This window comes from Lontra canadensis, unplaced genomic scaffold (genome assembly GCF_010015895.1).
Source record: "Lontra canadensis isolate GAN:19392208 unplaced genomic scaffold, GSC_riverotter_1.0 scaffold57, whole genome shotgun sequence".
Classification (NCBI taxonomy): domain Eukaryota; kingdom Metazoa; phylum Chordata; class Mammalia; order Carnivora; family Mustelidae; genus Lontra; species Lontra canadensis.
Genome location: NW_022631051.1, coordinates 2,592,108 through 2,616,431, shown reverse-complemented (window position 1 = coordinate 2,616,431; position 24,324 = coordinate 2,592,108). Strand labels below are relative to the sequence as shown.

At 49.0% G+C, this 24,324-nt stretch overlaps 1 protein-coding gene across 1 annotated transcript in view; it reads left to right on the top strand.

Annotated features, from left to right (window-relative positions):
• L3MBTL4 (L3MBTL histone methyl-lysine binding protein 4) overlaps window positions 1-23,994 on the top strand; it is a 439,737-nt gene extending 415,743 nt beyond the window's left edge. Inside the window, exons 18-20 of the mRNA XM_032875713.1 lie at window positions 10,760-10,929; window positions 20,059-20,121; window positions 23,742-23,994. Coding sequence (XP_032731604.1) covers window positions 10,760-10,929; window positions 20,059-20,121; window positions 23,742-23,912 — 404 coding nt within the window. The 3' untranslated portion in view covers window positions 23,913-23,994. The remainder of the gene's footprint in view (window positions 1-10,759; window positions 10,930-20,058; window positions 20,122-23,741) is intronic.
• Window positions 23,995-24,324: the final 330 nt, after the last annotated feature.

Genomic DNA, 24,324 nt, shown 5'->3' with positions numbered 1-24,324 from the left:
CCCACGAGGTCAGGTCGAGAAAATAAAGCCGTCAGTAAGAGGCAACCAGCAAACAACTGTGCTCTTGGTTCCCAGCTCACTCCAAGTCCAGACTGGTGCCAGCAGAGGGCTCTGAAGCCCCCATGGCACTGGCAGCTCCGGGGCCCATCCCCTCAGGTGCCATTTTGCCATCCTGATGGAGAGCTCCCGGCTGGTGTGCACAGTGCCCTGGGCTGGCTGGGCTTCACCACAAGCCTGGCCACCATGGAGTCCTCAGGACCTGTTCGACCTGAGGTTTCCCTGAGGTTGGGCACCCAAGGACTCCTTGCTCCAGCAGTCCAGAGGTTAGGAATGGGGCAGTGCAGAGAAGGAGGAGATGAAATCCAATTAGGTATTCCCTGAGGGCACGAACACAGTGGGGAGCCTCAGGCTTTCCATCAGTCAACACCGATCATCCTCCCTCCTCAGGATTTCTGCCTGTCCTGCTGCCTGTATATCAGCAAACAGCCCTTGAGCACCTGCCCTGTGTCAGGAGCCACGCTAATACGCTGTGGTGAGGTGGAGGGGGGGTGACACAGAGAGAAAGGACAGAGGTGTCTTCCCCCCTGGAGGTGGGTTGTGTAAGATTTTCAGGTTTATGATGTATTAGCTCACTCGTTGCTTCCCACCCCTACATTACCGGAGATGAGAAACAGCCGAGGGAGTCAGGTGCCCGGCACACTCCCAGGCCTGGGCTCTGACACTGATCCCACATGCTGCCATCCTAGGTGCCCCCCACCAACTCAAATCCACCGGCCTCCTTCCAATCCCGAACCACCATCCACAGCTGGGATTAAGAGGGCAATTAAACTGTTCCTCACACTCGGTACTGTTTTCTCCCGTGCCACACTGACACGGGTCTAAGCAGGGCAGGGCATTTCAGACTTGCCAGTGTCCGCTCGAATAGGGTGTGCTCTTGTGACTGCACGCAGAGAGCAGGGATAGGAAGTGAACAGGTGCGGGGGGCAATTTGAGAAGAGAGACTCCATTTCTTGGTCAAGTTGGCACCAGTGTTCTTTTAATTATGGTCTCACGTCTGCAAGTGAAAGGAAATGGTCTTGCAGAGGATAAAAAAAAAATACATGCTGAGCGATTGGGTTGTAGTATTCAATCAAAAGGAGTTAATTAATGATGTCTCAAGCTGTGTGAAGCAGATACTAAACGAAAAGGTCACCCTTTTACCATCAAAAAATACGCTGCACTGAAATCTTTTATTGGATGACTAACATACCAAAAGTTAATATGGATTTCTCTGCATTTTCGTTGAAATGAAACCAGGGGTATCTGCTTCTCAAGTATCAAAATTGAGATATTAGTTAGATTCCATATCACAAACAATTCTCAGCCTTTTCAGTAATGAGTCTATTTGGCAAACGAGAGCCCACAGGATAGAAACTCATTGTTTTCCCTGGCACAGAGCGAGTTAGCATTTGCCACCACGTTATTTGTCTCTGCGGTACAATTCCTCAGATGGCTCAGTGCTCCCATCAGGTAGGAAGCACCTGGACTCCGACGTACCATGTGTCAGATCGGTGCCGCCTGCGGGGATGCAAGGAGGAACTGGAAAGGACTGCCCTTGAATTTATACTCCACGAATCAAGACCGCAGAGCAAACAGACAGTCTCTGTATAGGGTAGCAAGTGGTGGGGGTGGTGTGGGAGCGACCCTGACCAGGCAGGACACCCCCTGCTGAGGGCTGAGGACAGTGAGGAGGCCTGAGGACCTCCGTGCAGGGAATCCTAAGCGAACTGGCGGGAACTGATGGGTAGACTCCTGGCATTGGAGACCCCTTACAAGAGAGTTTGCTGCTGTAGGATCAAAAGGAGGAGCGGATACCCTGCCCTCGGGAATAAAAGCTGGCAGCTGAATCCTGTCATGGACGAGGGGACTGAGTCTTATTATAGGGAGTTAGTATTATTCGCCACTCCCCCTGCTTGTGAAATGACTTGTCCCATTGGGATCTGGTTGTGTTTGGCTATAAACTGGTCAAAGGTGTCTTTGTGAAGGCAGCAAGGCCAAGAGAAGCCAGGAGGGCTGTGTCCCACGGGCCAGCAGTTGAGGGGCGGGAGGAGCCAGCTGAGGACCCAAGGTGATGTGGAAGCCACTGAAGGAGGTGCAGTCTTGAGTTCCTGCGGCGGGGCTGGGGAAGAGAGAGCAGTGCGGGGGAGAAATGGAAGACTGCAGTGTCTAGCAGAGGGTGGATACAGTTTGGGTGCTTGCTGAGTAGGAGCTGCGAGGAGACGCTCAGTCAGTAGGGAAGAAGGCCAGCAGTGGGCTGTGGGGCTGGATGGCCGCCCGTGAGGAGCGCTCCTTCTCGGTCTTCAGAGATGTGACAATGAGGACAGGCAGGAGGTGTGTCAAGGGGACAGGCCAGTGTGGTGGCACCTTCTCACAGGGAAGGCAGGCCTGGAGGACCAGGGACCGTGAGCTGGGGCACTGGGTTTTCACTGAGGGAGCAAGGCTGAGGAGGGAAGGCCAGTTGGCTCTGAACGGAGGTGATGAATTATAAAGCCCAAAAATGGGGTCTCAGAGGAGGCTGGTCTTTTCTGTGACAATTGGGGACTCTCAGAAAATGGCAATAGAAAGTCTAGAAACTTCAAAGCTCTGTGTCCATCCTCCCCCTAGGACCCACTCACCAGGGAGGAAAGAGAGGAGCTGAGTTACCACAGGATCCTTGAGAATTTAGTGATTTGGGGGTGTACGGCCACACTTACAGAGAAAGTGGCTTGAAATCTCAGTGGTTCCTGTTCTGGTTTTGAAAGCCTCCATTCTTTGCATTTGTAGTAAATGAAGTTAGTTCCTACTTGCCCGATACATGCATTTCTTCCTTCAGTTATTTATTTACCGACTGTGGAGACAATGAACATCCTCTGTGTGCCAGACCAGTATACCAGTGCACAACTCCGGCATCCCGGCCAGTTGACTGTGGAGCCAGGATTCGAGCTCAGGCTACCTCTCCAGCGGCACTCCCCAACCCAGGAGGGCAGTCTCTAATCTCCAGTCTTCTGTCTTCCTCCACCCTCAGGCTTGCAGTGGCTGGGGTCCTGCAGGCCACCCGGAGCGGTACGATTATCATGGTAGCACAAGGAGTCCTGTGGACTCTAGTCAACCCCCTGGACTCCCCACACGTGGCCCAGATGCCACAACTCTGCACTCTTCCACACGGCACTATCCAGTGGAAATACGCTAGCGGCCTGCGAGCTCCAAGTTATCTAGCAGCCACGTTTAAAATAACAAAAGAAACAAGAAAAGTTCATTGATTGGCACTTTATTTAACCCGATATATACAAAATATCATTTCACATGTAAATCAAGATTAAAAAGTATAAGGGCATATTTTACTTTTTTTTTTTTTTTTTGTAAAAGTAATCAAAATCCAGGACACATCATTCACTCACAGCACATCTCAGGTTGTACTATCCACATCGCACGTAGTCCAGGGCCACGTGTGGCCAGTGGCTGCTTTGTGGATAGTGCACAGATCTAGAACATGCAGCATTCTTCATTCAGCTTCTGATTCTACTGATTGGCCCCCTGGGAAGTCCCAGACATTTCTGTGCTTCGTCTCCCACATTCATTTAAAATCAGTGCAGAACAAACAGGTTTGTGATGAGGAAAGACAAAAGATGAAGAACCACAATCACAAAGCACTCTGCAGATACAAATGTATGGGTTCTAAATAATAAGGTTACAAAAAAATGGAGCACGAGACAACAAATCACCCCACTTTCTAGGAGAAGTTAGGGGTGCAAACCTGCAGTGGGCAGAGGACCTGCTGGAAACTGACCTCCTGTTCAGGTGTGTTCCTGAATGCAGATGTTGTGTGGTTGTCTCGTCTCCCGGATGCTGTTTGGGTTCCTCTTGCTCTGGGTTTCTTTTTGTTTTGAGGAGCCTGGGGGGTAAAGAAATGGAGGGACTGAGTGAGTTCAGCCTGGTCAAATCAAGAGAAGATGAGGTAGCATAGAAATGACCGTGCCCCCGCCCCCACCCGCGGGCTGCTGTGTGGCTCAGTGAATTAAGCCTCTGCCTTGGGCTCAGGTCATGATCCCAGGGTCCTGGGATCAAGTCCCATGTCGGGCTCTCTGCTCAGCAGGGAGCCTGTTTCTCCCTCTCTCTCTGCCTGCCTCTCTGCCTATACTTGTGATCTCTATCAAGTAAATAAAATTTTGAAAAAGAAAAAGAAAAAGAACTGACACCCCAAGCCCCTTAAGAACAAAGGCCTGAAACCGAGGGATCCTGAGAAGAAATAATGTTGCCAAGTGCAAAGCCCATCCTGAGCCTTTCCACGCTTCCCCAGCAGAAGTCGCTACTGGGGCACAAGGCTGCAAGCAGAGTAACTCCTCAGGAAGTGATGGGTAAATTGAGGAAAGTCTGACAGTGATTGTCACGGTATACAGTAAGCAAGAAAAAACATAACAGCATACATTGCCATTTTATTTTTTATTTGTTCCTCTTTAGAGCAGAGAACACAGCAGAATTGCTACCCCTTTCATTGAAGAGAGGGTTGCTTGTGAAATGGGTCTCTGTAGTTAGTGGGATTAAAAATAACTCGAGGCCCAGCCGTGCAGCCTCTGGTTACCATTTATGACTCACTTGCTTCAGTTTTGTTGTGCGCGCCTTTGTGAAGAAACAACCATATTTTTAAAGAACATTTCCATAAAGGATTTTTTCCCTTTGTGGGAGAGGAGCAGAAGCTGGGAGAATGAGAGGGGCAGAGAAGAAATCCGGGACCTACTTTCATGTTATTTGCAAATGAATTAAAATCTTTTCCTCTCAAAATCCTTCAGATTTTGCTGAAGTCTGTAGGATGGGGAAGCTGACTGTGCTCATACCATGTCCTGCATCTGTCTGGTCATGACACCCAAGAGGCAGGCCTGAGTCCCACAGCCTCCACAACTGGGCAGGTCTGGCTATCCCCGTGGACTTGGAGCAGAGGGCCTGTCTGTGCCCAGCTAGGGTTTCCCCTTTCAGAGCAGATGGCACTTGCTGTGGAGACTCCTGTCCCATCAGAGAGTCCGCTGGATTCCAGCAACTTGTTGCCTCTGCAAGAAAGGCATTGACTGACTATTTTTGGAGATGGAACTATTTATTTCCTCCTCTCTGAATGCTGCTGAATGGATATGATCCAAGTACCAGACCAAGTCTCCTGGTATTCTAGTTAGGGCCTCCCCTCCCCTAGAGCTGGACACACAGCTGAACGTGCTGGCTGCAGAAACTAGTGAGTGCTCCAGATCTCAAAGTGCCTGGGCCAAAATCAGTAAACACACCATAATATATTTTTTAAATTCATAAAGCCCAAAAGAAACACCCAGTGAGAGAAAAATAATATCCAAAAACTTGTTACAACCAAACTATTCTAGAAACAGCAAACCACTGAGGTGACAAGTACTACATGCTCAATGTTTTCTGGAAGGGGAAAGATATCTTAAGTGTAGGGATAGCTTTCTTTATTGTCACTCACACGTTGATGTTAGAGGCAAAGCCAGGATTATACATGCATTTCACTTTCTGACCCAAAAGGCATTTTGACTAATTAAAGTATTAAAACCTCTAGTAGGAGGGCTGCTTTCACAGGCTGAATTTTCTTGGCTGACTTTTAGCGGGGTGGGTAGGAACCACTTGCTGCAGTAAGCAGTGTAACTGGGAAGCTTCCCATATCCCTCAGCTGTGTTAGGGGGATAATGGGGCTGAATGCTGGGCCTCGTGGATGAAGTACATAAGTCACCCAGTTAGGAAGCCCCCTTCTGTCCTGTGTTCGTAGTGGACATCCTTTTGAATCCAGAAGCCTCTGTTTACTCAAAGAGCCCCAAGACAAATGATCTGATTCTTTTCACTTGATAATAGTTTCTGAAGACAGTATATACCTTCATCACAGGATTCTGCTTTTTAATTTATTAGCAACCATTTAGGGAGTATCTAATATGACGTGAGCTATGCTGGGCTTGGTAAAAAGTTAAAATCAGTGTATTCGCATTTCATAAAAATGTATGCAGATTTTTAAGTGGATATTTTCAAAAGCTTAATTTTATGCACAGAATTTAAAATGATGCAAATCACCCCACATTTTAAAAGTCTGTCAAGAGCCACATAATTTGAAAGCTGGCAGGCTGAATGTATTTTAGCGGAATGACTCGGTTCCTGCACGTTGGCACCGGTGTGCCCGGGCAAGATGCCCTAGCCGGCGTCGGCAGTGGCCATGGCTCCCACGCTCCTCTCCTCCCACTAGGATTTGGCAGACAACTTTTGTGACCCCGACACTGTCATTCTGGGACCACTTGGGTGTGCAAGCTGAACATGGCACGAAGCCCTTGAGTTTCAGTCTGTATTTTAGCTTTCATAGGTTTGAGGCTTATTCAGACACACCGACTTTGGAAATCTTCGATGTCCAAACATTCCATTAGAAGTTAAAACATCTTTGTATCCTATGTTAAAAAACAAAATTCAACTTTAAATTGTAAAGATATCATTGGCTTTCTTCAATGATTCATGAATTGAACAACATCCTCTCTAGCAGATAGAAAGTGATGTAGGAAAGATGTTAGGGTTCGAAATCGATGGCCAAGAAAGAATTCTTGAGACGTCTTTTGTGCAAAGGTGATTTTATTAAAGCGCGGGGACAGGACCCATGGGCAGAAAGAGCTGCAGTGGGGTGGTGAGGAGTGGCCCATGATATACTTTCCGGTTAGGAGGGCGTTAGGGATAGTGTAAGCCTTTAAGGAATTTTGGAAGCAAGCTTTCCAGAACTATAAAGGGTCTAGCGATTGTAGGGAAAATGTCATTTGTTATTGTCTAATAAAACCTTAGTCAGGAGACCCTTCAGAGGTATATCGGTGGACCATATGCTTGGGGGATGATTGCCAAAACTTATCTTGGGGGGGTTTAGAGATAAAGGAAGTTTCCAAAGAAATTTTTATACATTAATTTTAAACATTTTTATACTTACAGGATCCTGGGTGGGGGGTGGGGGGGTAGGGGTCATGGTTTTGGGCTAGGATTGCCTTTTGACCTTAGCAAAGTATTAACGTTGAAGTAGTTGAGTCCCTAGAGGAATGTCACCCTGCCTATTTTAAGGACTTGTCAGGGGGATCTAGGTAGTAAGGAAATTTAATAATTTTTCTTCTGCCTTTGTTTCCCATATCAGAGAGGAGTTCCAAGGAACTGTACAAAGTAGATTTTTCAGGCAGAAGGGGACAGGGACAAGCAAAGAATGGGTTGTTTTGGTCACCTTTGTTAGGGGGATGGCAGGGATCCAGCAGTCAGATTACCTCACAAATGCTCACCAGGAAATTCCAGACTGACTGGCGGAGATTGCGCTCCTGGGAGAGGTTGAAACTGCAGCTAGGCCAGGTATTAAGTCTGGGTTTGCTGATGTGGGGCTGAGCACATACGACTCCGTTTTGAGCCTTTCTCTTTTATAATATTTGTAACAGTAACGTCATCCCTCACATGTATTGAACACTTATCATGTCCCAGGAGCTGTTGTAATGCTGACAACTCAGTGGGATGTAAGTATTATTATTACCCCCCTTAAAACACCTTGATATATGGAGGCTAAGTCACTCAGCAACTGCGTGGGTGCCGGGACTCATGAGTAGGCGAGCTGGTGTGGACCCTACCCTTCCCCCATTGCCACAGTCCTCTGACACAAGACCCACCCTAGCATTCTCTCAGCCAGACATGAGGATCTCACCCCAAAATCATCAGCTTTGGAAGTAGTTGGATCTCGTAAATGATACAAAAAAGGCAAGACAAACCACCACAAAATGCTCTCCAAAATCTATTCCCTCTTTCCTGTTACTGCTAGAAAATTAGTCTTCCATGGTGTTAACTTTGAAAAATGGATCATCCCTTCACAGGGCATCAGTCCTGACCTCAAGGAACTTACAATCACATTTAGAGGAGCCCTTACCCTTTAATGGATGGTTCGGATATGCTGGGGACCACACTATGCCCTCATTCACATTCTCCTTCCCCCTCCCGCTAGCTCTAGATGGTACATGTTCTGGACTCCAGTCCCGCCTTCGAGTTGGCAGACTGGTTATTCCAAATTCCTACTCTCAGACTCCCTCCCTAACCTAACTTCACATCTTTTTGAGCCCAAATACTCACCTTTCAGGCTTCCCATCTCATTTTATAGAGTTAATAATAGTGTAAATACTATTTGTGCTCGGGATGTAACTAGTTCGGGCAGTCATTCCCCAAAACATGAGGTTGTAGGTAAACAGACAAGAGCCCTTATACCCATGAGAACTCAAAGCCAGGCAGGGGACTGGTCACCCAGCACACTGGCAGCAGACCTTTCCCGCCTGCCATGGGAGGACTCAACTTTGTCACGTAGAACCTATTCTCCATTAAGTCCTGCCCATCCTTCGAGAAACCTGGCTTTCACCTCCCTTCAAGCAGATAGTTTGATTTAAATAGGAACACAGTTAACTGAATTAAAAAACTAGAGATAGAATAAAGCCTCGTGTGTTCAAGCATGCAGCACATAGCGCAAGGTCCCCACCTGTCGTTGGAACCTGAAGGCCACCTTGTTCATTGAACTGACCCATGGGCCCCATCTTCCAGGGCCCGGAATCCTGAGAAGCAGTGCTGTTTGGTGCTGGTATAAGCACACCTTAGACAGATTTCCAGGTGTACCCCTTGGCATTCAAGGAAGTGTAATTCTGCTTCCAGAATTACAGTGTGGAAAATGTTCTTGCTGGGGAGCACAGTCATTCTTTGACAATTTTAATGCCTTTGGCCTTTATTTGTACATCACAGAAATCTATTCACCATCCCTTCACATCTCTGTACTTCCAAAACATAGGACTCGTTAACGGTGTCCTTTGAGAGTCCTGCTTTGAGGTCTGAATCCCTCTGAGCAGATAGGGTTAACTCCTCATTGCCCAGGAGAGCCCTGGGTGGTCTTGACTCTGCGGCCTTGACCTCAGACACTAGGGACGCTTCTGCCCACTGGGTCTTCAGGGCTTGCTTTGTACATGCTCCTTGTCCAACCTGACACCTTCATTAAGGAACAGTCACATTTGTAAACATGCTGGCTTTTCCGAGAAGATGTGAAGTTCTGCTTCAAAACCGGCAGCCCTGCATACTGTTGGCTGATCTACACGGAGGGAGATAACCTATTTACATACTAAAAAGGTCAGTGTTGGACAATCAGCATTTAGAGATGAATTTGCTGCTGCTTGCAACTGGAGCATAAGAATTTGGGAGAAGGCCGCAATTTTGCTGTCTCTCTATCTGTGCAGACAGCAGGCATCGGGAAATATGCAGGATGTCTGCACCCAGCACTCAGGGTGGTGATGAATGGGCTTCATCCTGGTTTGGAACCTCTGATTACGAGAGCGTGTGTGACCGTGCGACCATGCCAGGTGCAGGTCAGCCTCACCTACTGAAAACTATACAGAAATATTTGCATAATAGCTTTTCAGGCTCTGTTAGTAAAACATAAACCATCATAATAGAGATTAAATTATGTGGCTACTGCTTCCTTGTCATTTGCACTGGGAAAGGTAGACTTCTAGAAGGCTCAAAACAATTTTTTATGGTCTTCTCAAAGTATTTTAGAATAGCAGTTGCTTTATTTTGTTCATGTGTGTTGAAAGCATCTTAAAAAAATGACAGTACAAAGGCATGAGTTGGGTTTTCTCTGAAATCTTTGTAATGTTTTTGTTCCTTATCCATTTATACATTCAAAGCAAAATAACTAGGGAATTGAATTGAGATCTCTGGCTCCATCTCAATGTTGGGATAGAACTTAAGAGTCAAGTCACTCTGGAAGGGGGAAAACCAGTTCCGTAAGCCCAGGGACAAGTAAGAGGCAGGAGGGAGGCCTTACCCCTTAGTGAGAGCAGCCAATCCTGAGCCAGCAAGCAGCCGCTGCCCTCCAGGTCTTAGAACCAGAGCTCATTCAGAGCTCTTGCTCTGAAAAGAGTGTCCATTTAAGAGTTCCAATGTCGGATTGGGGAGGGTATGTGCTATGGTGAGTGCGGTGAAGTGTGTAAACCTGGCGATTCACAGACCTGTACCCCTGGGGAAAAAAATATATGTTTATAAAAAATAAAAAAAAATTTAAAAAAAAAAAAGAGTTCCAATGTCGGGACAGTCACATCTCAGCTGCAGCTGCTTCCTGCAAGTCCCGAGAGGTCATCATATCCCGGTGGGAGCTAGCTCAGCAGCTGCCACCCACATTCCCACAGAGACCCTGTGCTGCATTCCACATCAGTGTCCCCCAGGGGACCTGTGAAGCCACATGTGGACCTGAGCTCATTGTGTCTTTGGAGGCATATGAAGCAGCTTCGAGGAAGAAGTTGTTCTTTGTGGCCACTCATGTCCCAGATGGGTCGGTGGGCCAATCTGCTTAACAGCCACGTTCTGCAAGGCTCTGTGCTTCCTCTGACCTCTGATCTGGGGGGAGAGAAGCCAGTGGCAGTGACAGGCTAGCTCTTGGTTGGCATCAAACAATGTCTCCCAGAGATTATTTGACCTTGCTTCGCAAATAGCCGGAGTCATCTGGGCCTTATATAACATCTGTTTCTCCTGACAGTTGCTTTGAAACAGAACAGTGGCATGTTCTGTGCTTGGGGACGCCTCCTGGCAGCGATGCCAAGGGACTGGAACACCAGGGTCCCCGCTGAGTGTGCACCTGTCCTATCCTGGCCCCTGGGAAGAGGGGCTGACCTAAGTGTTACTCCCTAATTGGCCCCATGTGTGTGTTTGACCCACCCTGCCTCTCTTCCAGAATACTCGGCTGAGCAGACACAGCAGGCGCTGCACCAGTCCATCTTCATGTCCTCAGTGTCGGCCCACCCCTTCCGGGACCTTCCCCTGGGCAGGGAGCAGCACTGCAAGCTCCTCCCGGGCGTGGCCAACATCCAGGCCAGCGAGGTGGCCCGATGGACAGTGGATGAGGTGAGCGGGGCAGCTCTGGGGCGTGGAGGGACTGGGCCCAGCTGCGGGGAGTTTCTCTTAGGCACAGAATCCACGGCATCAAATTTTAGATCCACACTTCAGGGACAAGGCAGGGCTGATTTTGAGGGAATTAGGACAGCCCAGTTGGTTTTGGCCCCCACTCCCCACTGGTACCCCAGAACCACCTCTGCTCTCTGTCACCATCGGCCCAGCACCACTTTGGGTAGAGCAGCCTAAACCTCTGGTCCCACATCACAGATTTACTCTGGGGAAGCGCGTGAGCATCTTAGACTTGCCTCCAGGCAGCCCCTGCCTGAAGCAGCATCCTGTCTGGGGAGCAACCCCTGGGGGGGGGTGCTTCTGCAGGGCCCCAGAGGACAAACTGCTTCTCATTATGAAGCGGCTCTGGGCCACTGTTTGTCCACTTGAAGCCACAGATGAACAGTTAACCTTAGGTTTGTCTTTAAAGTGAATTAGACCACAACACAGCGTAAGATGCTGAACCCGTGGGAAAACGGATCCAACTTTCATACCACATGCCTTACAGTGTTGGTTTTTAATAAGGACCAGGTAAGTCCCGTTGCTTGCTCTAATGCTATAGAAATGCTGCATATATAAAGCAGTTTTCTTTTAAGGAATACACTCTTTGACATTTCTTTTGATAAAGGTATTATTTCCACTAGTCAGGCCCTAATTAATTTTTTTAAATGAAGGAAACCCCTGGGTCACTCAGAGGACAAGGTAACCGCAGAGCTGGAGTTAAATTAGTCACAAAATGTTCATTGAGCACTTTCCACAGTCAGCTTGACTTAACGTTGGTTCAGGCCCTCCTTTCCAGCCTGGGACCAGGAGCAGGTGACAAAGGCCAGGCTGAGCTGGAGGTTCAGGGCAAGCCTGCTCTGTCCCCCTCCTCGCTGGCCCCTCACAGAATCTGCCTGGTGCATCACCCTGCCCGGCCCTCCTCGCCCAGAGCGACAAGGGCTGACACCCTTCTGTCCGCACACCCTGCGGCTCCACCTCTCCTTGCACTCTTTCCAAGTAAGTGTGACCGCAGAGTGCTGGTCACAGAGCCTTGACTGAATATACCCGTGGTGATGAAGTGTGATCCCAGGTCTGCCCCTGCCCCTCGCTGAGGAATTCTGACCAGTCTACAGAGCGTGAAGTGGCTTCATGACCAAGCCAACTGAGCTAAGCCCTGATGTGTCTGTAGTCCGGTCATGTATGGCTTTGGCCTTTGAACAGCAGGCACATTGTGGGGATCTCAGGGGCAAGTCATTTGTTCCTGACTTTCAAGCCATTCACTCGAGGTTCTACTAACTTTTAAGTTAGACTGACAGTGGCTTCTCTTCCCTCACATCATCACCAACATGCTTAGAAAGATGTCTTGTGGGGGAGGCAGCCACCTGAATCCAGCCCCAGCCCTCTGTGCACAGAGCAGCTGAGTCCTGAGAGTGGATGAACGAGGTAGAGACACAGACTTCTGGGTGTGTCTCTGCCTACCTGCACATAGTCCCAGGCTCCCCAAAGTCCTTGGCATGCCTTAGGACCTGCACGGGCAGTCCTCCCTGCCTTTCCAGCCCTACCTCCCACCATGCCCCCCATGGGCTTCTCACCCTGGGCTACAGTCCCCACATGGGGTCCTCACACTGGCACGGTTGCTACGGTTGCTACCCCGGCCTCAGGTGGCCCTGCCTGCTCTGCCCACGGTCAGTTCTGGCCATCAGCACACTTCCCTCTGGCAGGAGACTCTCTGTGCTCCCATCTCCTCAGAGAGTCTTCGTCACTGGCCTACACTCGCTCCTCTGCCCCTCACCAGATGAGAGACCTTATTTCACTCACTTGGCATGTATCTGGAGAACTTCTCACTGCACCTGGCACTTAGTAGACAACCCAGGAATGTTTGTTGAATGATGTTGCATGACAAGGGCATCATGAGCTGGATTTTGAAACAAAAGTGGGACACGTCCAAGCAGAGCAAAGAAGGGCAGCCATTCCAGTCAAAGAGAAAAATAGAAGGTCATCTGGAAGTGAGTATGACGGATACACGGATGGCAGATGTCTGGCACATCCTTTACTAACATCGATAATGACGATGAACAGGCAGAGCCACGCACCCTGGGGCACAGACGGAAGTGCGCCAGGATGGGGAATGTGTGCTGGGTGTGAGGCTGGACACCGGCATGCGTGTCCATCAGCCGGCAGCATGAGCCACGTGAGGCGCTCACACAGAAAGTCTCCTGTGCAAATGCTGCTTCGAGGGGAGGAGAATGGCACCGTCTGTGGAGAAGTACATGTGAGAAGAGGCAGAGGCGAGGGACCGGCCGGGGAGCACCACCACATTCCTGGTGTGGAGTCATCCAGGTCTGCACTGGGCGCTGCCAGAAGAACCCCCCGAAGTCGAGGTCGGCAGCCGTCTTCAAGCTGAAAGAACACAACGCAGTGAACCAGATCAGACACTGAAGGTGAAGAACGGAAATGAGCCAAACATGACTCCATGCGCAGTCTCAGCCCCACGCAGTTTGGGACCCAGGGAGACACTATGCGAGCTAGAGCACGCATCTGGAAGAATGGGGAAGTAGTGGTGCCACCAAACGGAATGAAACTTTGGAGGAAAGAACCCAGTTTGGGGGCAGGAGGAGAAGATGGTGAATTTCCTATGGGACTCCTTGAGGGAGGGGCCCCTGCAGATGATGTCACAGCAGCGAATGCACACCATCTGTTCCTGGGGCAGAAATACCGCCTGGGATGTCACTAATGGATGGGGGAGCTGAGTGAGCTTTCACCAAGGACACGTCTGTCCAGGGAGAGCCTCCGAGGACAGAGAGGGGACCACAGTTGGAGAGAGAGTCCACAACAGAGACGTGTCAGTGGGAGGCAGGGGGCAAGTGTTCCATTCAGCAGGGCACCGGCCAGATGTAGCCCAGGGCTCCTGGATGGGGCTGTGGAACTAAGTTTCCAGGGATTTGGAAAAAATGTGGAAAATGTGTGTATTCCTCGCCTTAAGAGAAGGGTCAGGCCTTTGTCTCAAGAGGACCATCGTCCAAAAAGAGCAGAACCTCTGTTTTAGGAGCATTAAGCAGTGACAAGGAAGTTTAGGGGGTCTCTGATCTGATGAGTCCCAAGCCTGGCACTGCAGGAAATCGAGGGCTTGGGGGGTAATGAAAGACAGTGGTGATCATGCTGCGAGTCTCCCTGGAACAGGGAGGGGCTCACTGTGGGGGACACTGAGGGTGCCATCAAGGACTATTAGGCGGAAAGGTCACAGTCCCTGGAACCCCATGGTTCCCCAGCCCTTTATTGCTGAAAGAGGCCTTAGAATATTCTAGATTAAAAATAAGAACATCATCCCTGAGGCTGTCTTCATAAGCCACCCTGTTGTGATGCTTCCATAACCATGACTTCCTTCAAGGATGCATTCCAGAGAAAGTTTGGTTTATTCCCTCAAGTTAATATATCATAGTCTTGAAGTCTCCCTACCTAGATGCTCTTGAGGACAAGGAGCATGTCCTAAATTTCTTTCTGTATTCTCACACTCTTGTAGCACGTTTCCTGGAACCAACATAGGCCCCTCAAGAAGAATCTTGGATGGGATGAGACTATGGGCTTTGTGGTGACTCTATTTGTATCTTTGAGGATAAGGCAGCCCTCATATGGGGGTTTGCTTAGGGGGCATTCCAGTGAGTACCAACAATAGAGTTTGTGACTATTTTAGATGCCATATTAAAAATGGGACTAGGGCAGTGAGGATTTAAAAAGGCCATGCAGGGCAAGAGGAGACCAAGGGGGGTTGCTGTTCTTCTGTGTTTTGTTCTCATTAGGCAAAGTATTAGAGAGGAACCACAGGAGCCCAAGACAGGATGCATTGAAAATGGACTTGTGCGTCCTTGCGTTAAGTGCCATTCAGGGAGACTCAAGGCAGGAGTCTGTCTGCTGCCAAAGACAAAGAGCAAGAACATTGCCTTTTGTCTGCTCTCCTGGACTGGGAGGGAGACCTGCTCTCTGCATTCTGTTACTTGGGAAGAGAAGCCTGCTCAGAGCCATCGTAACATTGCCCAGAGCGTGGGAGCTGGCTTCTCACTCTTTTAGGCTGTTTCTATTGGAGCAGTGATTTTCAAAGCACAGGTAGGCTGTGAAGTTGATTTCGTGGTTCTAGAGTGAAAGACATGATGAGAGGAAAGACCATATCTATAGTAAGGGTGATTATTTTGCAAAACGTTGTTAGAAATGTGTGGGTGTGTGCAAACACTCCAGTCATGGTCAGTATGAATGAAGTGTATTTTGTACCCTGGGCCATGGAAATGTTCTGTAAAAGAGTATAAGCACTAAAGAGTAGGAACTAAAATATTTATATATCTCTTTATGTCATTATAATAGAGTATCTTGCCCAGAGTAGGTGTATGAGAAATGTGTGAGTGAATCAATGGGGAGGTGGATTTTATCTGGTACCCTCCCGCAGGTGTGCGCGGGCACGTGGTACCTACCAGGTGTGTGTGGGCACATGGTACCCTCCCGAAGGTGTGCATAGGCACGTGGTACCCTCCCACCAGGTGTGCGCGGGCACGTGGTACCTACCAGGTGTGTGTGGGCACATGGTACCCTCCTGAAGGTGTGCATAGGCACGTGGTACCCTCCTGCCAGGTGTGCATGGGCGCGTGAGGACAGGAGGCAGCGGGTTGTATGTTAGAACCACAGGTGTGGCTCATGTATGCTAAGGGCACATATGGGTGCTTTTACTCCTTATGATCAGAAACGCTTTTTAAAGCAGCACATATAAATTGCCAGAGCCTCAACCAATTTCTCCCCAAATGTCCATTAACTTTAAAAGATGGCGGCCACTTTAAAAGCAATCTTTACACAGGAGGGAGTGTTTTGAAAAATTCAGGATACTGCTAACTAAGCATAGCAGCCTTATACAAGCAGGCCCTTAAGAAAGGGCAGATAACAAATTCCACTGTTAAAAAATGAGACCCAGGCTGGAAACACGGTCCCCAGTGGACTTGGAGCCAGGGCAATCAGGCACACAGCTCCAGGCTCAGCAAGATCGAGAACACCACCGTTCGGAAAGATTTAAGGGCGCAGCAACCCCACGGAAGCAAACAGGCCTGCTGAGCTCCGAGAGGATGCCAGGAAAAGTAGGTCGCTGAGGGAAGTAAGTTGGGAAAAGTAATGGGCTCATCCAAGAGTTGGCACAGGGTCATTGTTCTTAGTCTTTCCAAAGTGCTGTGTCATCCCCAGGATTAACCTACTCAGTGGCTTTCCAAGACAAAGCTGGGGCTTTCTCTGTGGGACACCCCACTCCTGAGAACTCAGGGAACCGGACATCAGGCAGCTTCCACACCAGCTGTGCTGCTGGGAGACAAGGCAGAAGTTGGCCTACCTCAGGCCCCAACAATGATGCCATCACCTGAGACCAGCAGACGCGTCCATATAGCCATCTTGGATTCGGGCAAACAGATGGTAGCTTCCTGCTTCCTAGAGCTCATGCCTGTCTGAACAGTTCACATTTACCACAGACTTGGAGAGATAAAGAGATTTTTAAGAGGAGGATGAGAGGCAAGCTTTCTGATAGTACTACTCTATGCTATGTTCAAGCTCACCACTTTCCGTTTAAAATATGTAGCAAAATGGGCTTTCTATTAAACCTCAAAATAAAATTTATTCTTACACGGAATAAATACTAACAGTACTGAATAATGAGACTGAATAATGATCAAGGCCTTTAGATATTTTTAAATTCTGGCCAGAAAATCAGCCTCAGTAGATTCCATGGAACTTGTTTTTGACTTTGGAAAAGGACAGACTGAAAAATGCAGAACCTCTTTCCAAAGAAGCAGAGGATTTCGGGCCAGTGGTTCAGCAATGGAGATGAGGCTGTGCTGTCTGAAGGAGGTGGGACAGGGAGGGGCTGCACCTGGGGCCCGGCTGGGGCCACCCAACTCCCCAGTGATGCTCCACTTCCGCTCTGACAAGTTCATTATTCCTGTTAAAAACCCTGTTTACCTCCACATGGACAGTGACTCCTTGGCTAGCAGGAGAGGGAATGTGATTCTTTCCTTTGTGCCCAGAAAAGGACATTCTAACCCATGCAGACCATCAAAGCAACACACACCACTTTTGCTGCAAATGGAAGTTCCTGGAACGTGTATTTTGAGAAGACTCTCTCCCAAAGCTCTTCTCCTTGTGGGGAACCCGGGCTCCTCATTGCTGGCTTGGCTTTCCCACAGGAGCTGACTGAGCTATGACAAAATGTATGTCTTCTGCTAATTCCTAGTCCTGCTTTTTTATTTCTAATTGTCCTGTTGTGACATTCAGCTTCTTGCCCTGTGAAAGAGCCATCTCAGGAAAACCTGCCTGTAGAGCAGTGGCTTTAGACCAGAAAGACATGCGCAACAACCGGACACGTTTTTGGTTGTCACAACATGGGGGTGGGGGTGCAAGTGGCACATGGCGAATGGAGGCAGTGTGGCTGCGAAACAGACTGCGACACACAGGATGCCCAGCGGCAAAGAGTGTTCAGTCCACGCCCGTCAGTAGTGCCACACCTGCCCTCCAGCAGTTCTCCTGGACTCTGCTCTGATTCCTTTTGTCCCACACCCAGCCTGTGGGCAGGTCTCAGGATTGGACCTGCCATGCCTCCTGCCTCCAGCTCTGAGCTCTGCCCCATGCAGTGTCCAGGCCCTGGGGCCCCCCACCAGACAGCCGCAGGTGTCTCCCAGTGACATCCTACCCAGTGCCCCCCCACGCTGCTAGATCACCTCTCAAGCTCTCTTGTGCTGGGTCCTCAGTACTGCCTGCACGTGAGCACCATCCAGGGAATCTAGAAATGCATGCCCAGCACGTGGACCGGATCCAGCCTCATGACTTTGGCGTCCCTGTGGCCTGAGCCTCACTGTCATTCCTGTGTTAAGCTGTCCAGGGGATTCCATGGTCCGGCCAAGAGAGCAAACAGCCCCTCCAGGGCTCCTTGCTGCCCATACCAAGAAACCACATGGCGACCCCATCACTCCCATCTTTTTCCACAGCTCCCCTTCTGCTCCGCAGTTCTAGCCACATGGGACTCCTCCCTGCTGATACCATGTGTGTCATGCGTCCTGCTTATGGCTTTGCTGAGACGCTCTGTGCCCAGAAGGTCTTCTCCGCTCGCCACCCCCCAAATCGCCCCCAGTGGAAACATGTCACCCAACAGTGCCTGTATCAGCCTCCACCTCCCTTTTGATCCCTTTCCCGGGTTCCCGTCTGAGATGCTATCTATCCGTGCTAGAAGCCTATAGTCTTTCCGCTTCTCTTCTAGAACTTAGCACATCTGAGCATGTATCAGTGTGATGAGTAAGGCAGCCTTAACTTGCAATTTTCCATTTATCCTCCCACCTCTGATCAAACCGTAAATGCATTGGAAGTTCCCACTTGACCTGCTCACAGATCCTGCTTCCCAGCGCCCAGCAGGGGCCTCGCCCAGCAGGAGCTAGGGTGGGGGTGGGGGTCCCTGGCCAGAGAGCAGCCTCGGGAGCAAGGGGACTGCACCCCCTCCTAGTGTCCCAGGCCTTAGAAGCTCTCTGTGAGCTCCTGCTGCCACCCACCCAGTTATGTGTCTCCGCAGCTTGACCAGCAGCATTCCCACGCCTGCCTCAGCTCCGTGATTTCAGCCACCTGAAAAGAGCAAATTAGGTACCTCATCAGAAGAGCACCAGGCACTTGAGCGAAGCCCCTCGAAGCACTAATGCCTCCCAGGTGCTCCCAGGCCCAAGGATGCCATTGTGTGGTTTGGGAAGATTTTCTTTCTTTTTTTTTTTTTTTTAATTCTCATCATCCCGCACTTTGGAAGGATGACTGTAATGACTCATGATAAAACATACTTGCAGCATCCGAGGTGAGGAAAGCAGACACTGACATGCTGACGGCCCCTAAAAAGTAGTTCTGGAATCCTCGTATTCAATATAGCTGTGAATCAGGGGTGTGCGTGCAGGGGGCGGGGCCTGGGTTTGCGTTGGGGGTGTCAGTTCTTTGCCGCTTCGGAAGCGGGAGATCAGCGAGGCCGCGGTGCTCTCTTCTGCCAAGTGTGGGGAGGGTGAGTGTCCACTGTCCTCTCCCTTCAGGGAGCCGGGGACTCCCAGGCCTCTTGGATTGTAGAACATGTTGATACCAGGGCCTGCGCTCCCTGCCTTCCCAGGGGCCTTCTCCTTCAGAGGAGAGAGGGAAGGTTCTCGTGCTCCCTTCTCGGTTGGCACAAGGCGCAGACAGCGTGCGAAGACAGCTGCTCTTACAAACATCATCTCCCAGGTTTTGTCATTGCTGCCTCCTGGGTTGCCTTTCCTCTGCGCCGCAGCCATGCCAGACCTTGCGTGAAGGGGCCGGAATCCCCTTGTCATTGGTCGTTGAGAGTCTAAGCTTTATCATGTTTGTTCACTTGGCTCCCTGGTAGCATCGCTGGGACACTCATGGCTTCCTGCTCCTCCAGCCAGGTGCTGCTCTGGTCTAATTAGAAGGAAACTGGGCCGTGTGGCTGGGGAGGGAGGCGGGGAAAGAGAGGGAAATGAAGCTGAAGAGGTGATTCTCCAGAACTCCTGGCCTGGAGTCTGAAACCCTGAGTTCCAGAACCATCCCTGGCACTTCCTGGCCATGCGTGACCTTCAGAGAGTCATTGAGCCTCTTTGGGCTTTAGCTTGATTGTCACCGGTGAGGGAATTCGGTCAGCAGAGGTCCCTGGAATCCCTGTGAGACTCAGATGGGGCCTCAGAGCCACTGAAGGGCCAGGTGCCCAGTCCTTTTCTCTGGCAGTCACTGTGGAGACTGTTACTCTCGGGCCATGCCCTCCTGCCTTCCTGATTCCACAGGGAGGACATGAGGATCAGATGAGAGAAGATTCCAGAATGCTGGCACGGCACCACGGAAACTGTCATTGCCATCACAACGGTAACCCTGTGTAGGTCATCTGGGCAGTAAGAGGCCAGAAGAGACTGGGGCTGGGCTAATTGCTGAGCTGGTACAGGCTAATGGGCCTTGATAGTTCCTATTTCAGTTCCAAGAGTTTGAGGGATTTGCAGTATATTTTACTCAAATAATGAGTTACTACAACCCAAGAAATTATTTCAGGTGCGTGTTGTAAATCAGGCTTTTCATCTTGCACCGTAGGTGGCTGAATTTGTACAGTCTCTCCTGGGCTGTGAGGAACATGCCAAGTGCTTCAAGAAAGAGGTAAGAAATGCAAAAATTATATGTCTTTCCATAGTCTGGTCCCTGAAGAGCTTTGTTTTCATTGACTTGAGCGTAACTGAGAGCAGCTGGTGGGCCAGAGAGAGGGCTTGGGGAGGGATAGAGCCCAGCAGGGCAGTCGGGCCTGGCAGGGTCAGCCTCTGTCCTTGTCCTGCCTGTGCTGAGCTGTGCGTTGTCACAGAACACTCTGGTGCCTGGCGCATGGGGCCTGCTTGAGAAATAGACTCTTTCTTTTCTTTTCTTTTCTTTTTTTTTTTTTTAAGATTTTGTTTATTTATTTGACAGAGAGAGATCACAAGTAGGCAGAGAGAGAGGCAGAGAGAGAGAGGAAGGGAAGCAGGCTCCCCGCCTAGCAGAGAGCCCGATGCGGGGCTCGATCCCAGGACCCTGAGATCATGACCTGAGCCGAAGGCAGAGGCCTTAACCCACTGAGCCACCCAGGTGCCCCGAGAAATAGACTCTTTGGGGGAAGAATAAATGAACGCATCAGGCAACCCTTATGGGTGCTGTTTAGGCTCTGCTGTGATGACTTCATGCTTCACTAGGGGCAGGAGGGGTCCTGCAAGGAGCCTGTGCCCAGGGAGGAGAGGGAATTTGTCTACCCCAGGGTGACAGTGGGACCATCCTGTGTGTCCCTGCTCTGTACCAGCTTCAAGAGGAATACAGATAAGCCAAAGAGCCCTTCTGTGGGGTTTCTGTTTCCTACTCCATGTTAGTTGGGAATGTCTCAAACTGCTTAATATTTGTCCTGGAATTAGTAGCCATAGCACTAGGGGCCCCAGAAGAGACTGGATCAGCTATAGAGTAATAGTGAAACTATGGTGGTTCCTGTTTATTGTGGACTTGCCCTGTGCTGGGCCATGCTGAGCACTTTATAGTTGTTTTCCTGGGTCCTCCAACAAGCAGTGAGGAGGCTAGTGCATAGCAGGAAAAGGGCAGCAGATTCCAGCCTCTGTTCATGATGACTCCATCACCATTGCTCTAGAAGTCTGCAAGAAAACTCTTCCTAGAGCCTCCAGTGTGTAGCACACACCCTCCCACTCCAGCGGTCGAGACATGCTTGGTTCAGGGGAAGTACTCTTGGAGTTTGGGGTCCTGGGCTCCTCAGAACCCAACAAGTCCTGCATCTCCAGGGAACTCAGCATCAGGGTCAGTCAGGTAGCAGTTTGGGTAGCTGCCCGTTGAGACGTGATGGTAACCTGCTCTCCCCTGAGCCCAGCACTGCTCAGGAGTAGCTAGCCTGGCCTCGCACGTTTGAGCCGCGCTCTGCTTCAAGCAGTGCCCAAGACCCACCTTGTCCACAGGTGTCTGTAGATCAGGTGACTCCAGCTTGGCTCTTATGACCAGCGGTCCCCTGGTAGACAGAACACTGACCCTGTCTCATGTCTCTGTAAAACACAGACTTCCAAGAGGAGACTTTAAAGCTCGGGGTTAGCATGTTTCGGCACCTTAGAAAGTTCTTCAGGTATTCCGTTCTCCAAATGGACGATTCTTCAACAGACATGATCATAAATGCACAAGAAGGTTTTGGGGTTGTTTTTTTTTTTTACCTTTTTTTTTACTAACATATAATGTATTATTTGCCCCAGGGGTACAGGTCTGTGAATCACCAGGTTTCACACTTCACAGCACTCACCATAGCACATACCCTCCCCAATGTCCATAACCCCACCACCTTCTCCCTAACCCCCTTCCCCCAGCAACCCTGTTTGCAACCCTGTTTTGTGAGCTTTAAGAATCTCTTATGGTTTGTCTCCCTCCCGATCCTATCTTGTTTCATTTTTTCCTCCCTTACCCCCGACAACCCTCTGCACTGCCTCTCAAATTCCTTATATCAGAAACATCATATGATAATTATCTTTCTCTGATCGACTTATTTCACTCAGCATAATACCCTCTAGTTCCATCCACATCATTGCAAATGACAAGATTTTATTTCTTTTGATGGCTGCGTAGTATTCCATTGTATATATATACCACTTCTTCTTTATCCATTCATCTGTTGATGGACATCTAGGTTCTTCCATAGTTTGGCTATTGTGGACATTGCTGCTATAAACATTTGGGTGCACGTGCCCCTTCTGATCACTACATTTGTATCTTTAGGGTAAATACCCAGTAGTGCGATTGCTGGGTCATAGGGTAGCTCTGTTTTCAACTTTCTGAGGAACCTCCATACTGTTTTCCAGTGGCTGCACCATCTTGCATTCCCACCAATAGTGTAACAGGGTTCCCCTTTCTCCACATCCTCGCCAACATCACAGGAAGCTTTTTACAACTTTCTTAACACTTTAAAACTTTAACTTTCCACTTTAATTTAGACTTACTTTCAAAACTTGGGTCCATGGGGGACGCTTATGTCTCAGTGAGTCATTGACATGAAGGGTCTGTACCAATTCAAAAAGGTTCAGGGAAGGAGGGTTACCATAAAAACCCTTTCATCCTGTCTTCTTGGTTCTAGAATCAGCAATCTTTCTGAGCCAGTCTGTTTAAATAGGTGATGTGGGTGTAGGACACATACACGGTCCCTGGGACTCAAACTGAGAGCAGACTGGGGCTTTTAGAAGCTGTGGAAATGGCCTGTTTGGTAGTCCCTCCCCATCCTGTGAGTCTCAGGGAAGCTACCACATGTCAGACCACCATGTTTTAAAAGTTAATAAATAAGGGGTGCTGGGTGGCTCAGTCAGTTAAGCAACCAATTCTTGATTTCTACTTGGGTCATGATCTCAGGGTCATGAGATTGAGCCCCACATGGGTATCTGCAATCAGTGGGGAGTCTATCTGTCCTTCTCCCTCTTTTGCCCCTCTCCCTCCTGCTCACACACTCTCTCTAAAATAAATATTTTCAAAAGTTAATAAAACATTTATTTTGTATATATTTCTGCTCATAATGGCATTTATCATAAAAAACTTTCAATGCATGTCAGTTAAAAGGAGAAAATAAAAATGAAACCACTATCCCACAAGCCAAATCTGACTTCACTTAATATTTGGTATAAAGTCTTTAAATATCTTCATTATATGTACATATATATGTGGTCACACAAGTTTAATGTTATGGAATGCAAAAGATATTTCTATATCATGTCATATTTTGTTGCTTAACAATTCATGAAAAATTTGCCAAATCATTATTTCATCAAGATGTGAATTTCAGTGACTGCCTCATACCCCAACCTAGATGATACCATAATCCTGCTATATTTGAAATCTTGGACTGTTTTCAATATTTCACTATTACAAATAACACTAGAGTGGATGCATTGCACTTTGTTCTCTTGGGGAAAATTCCTAGAGATTTACTTGGTGGATAAAAGTAGGGGTGTTTTTTTAAGGTTCATGATACAAATTCAGGCAAAGATTTTTTAAACATAACAGAAATTTCCCCTGTATGTTGAGTTCATATTTAACCGAGTCCTGGGTAAGAGCACGTGGTGGCTCAGCGGTCAGAGCTGGGTGGGAGAGGGTGCCGTCTTTCCCTGTAGTTGGAGAGCTCTGCAGGGAGGCGGACACCATTCAGTGTCCATCCCTACCCCCCACCCCCCGCCATGAGTCCCCAGAAGTCGCCAGAGGGTAAACAGTATGTGTTTATTTACTCGCAGCAGATCGATGGCAAAGCCTTCCTGCTTCTGACACAGACGGACATCGTCAAGGTGATGAAGATCAAACTGGGTCCAGCACTGAAGATTTATAATTCTATCCTCATGTTCAGGAATTCCCAGGACCTCACTGAAGAAGACGACTCTCTCTCAGGCCAAGAAGCCAGAGGATAAACACACCACCTGAACGGCCATGGCACCAGGACCTTGTTCTTGCAGCAATAAAACTGGCCCACATTAATTTGATTTGAATGTCCCCATGGTCATATCCATATTTAATTTGGACTTTGAAAGCAGCTGTGGTTTCGATGTGTAGAGGGTATGATGACTGATCCAGGGCCAAGGATGCAGGGGCCCGTGTGTGGTTTGGGGACATCTTTATCTTCGGCGGTGTCCTTCCAGCTCTGATGTGTTGCAACAAACAGACCAAAGAAGCCCACACATACACCTTCAGTTTTACTCCTTCACCATTAACTATTTTTCAAGCATAAAACTCCAAAGCGGTGAAATAGTAGAAAAACAGCATTCATAAATACATTGTTCATGTTTTCACCAGAACATCTGAGCTTGGCTCACATTTGCCATC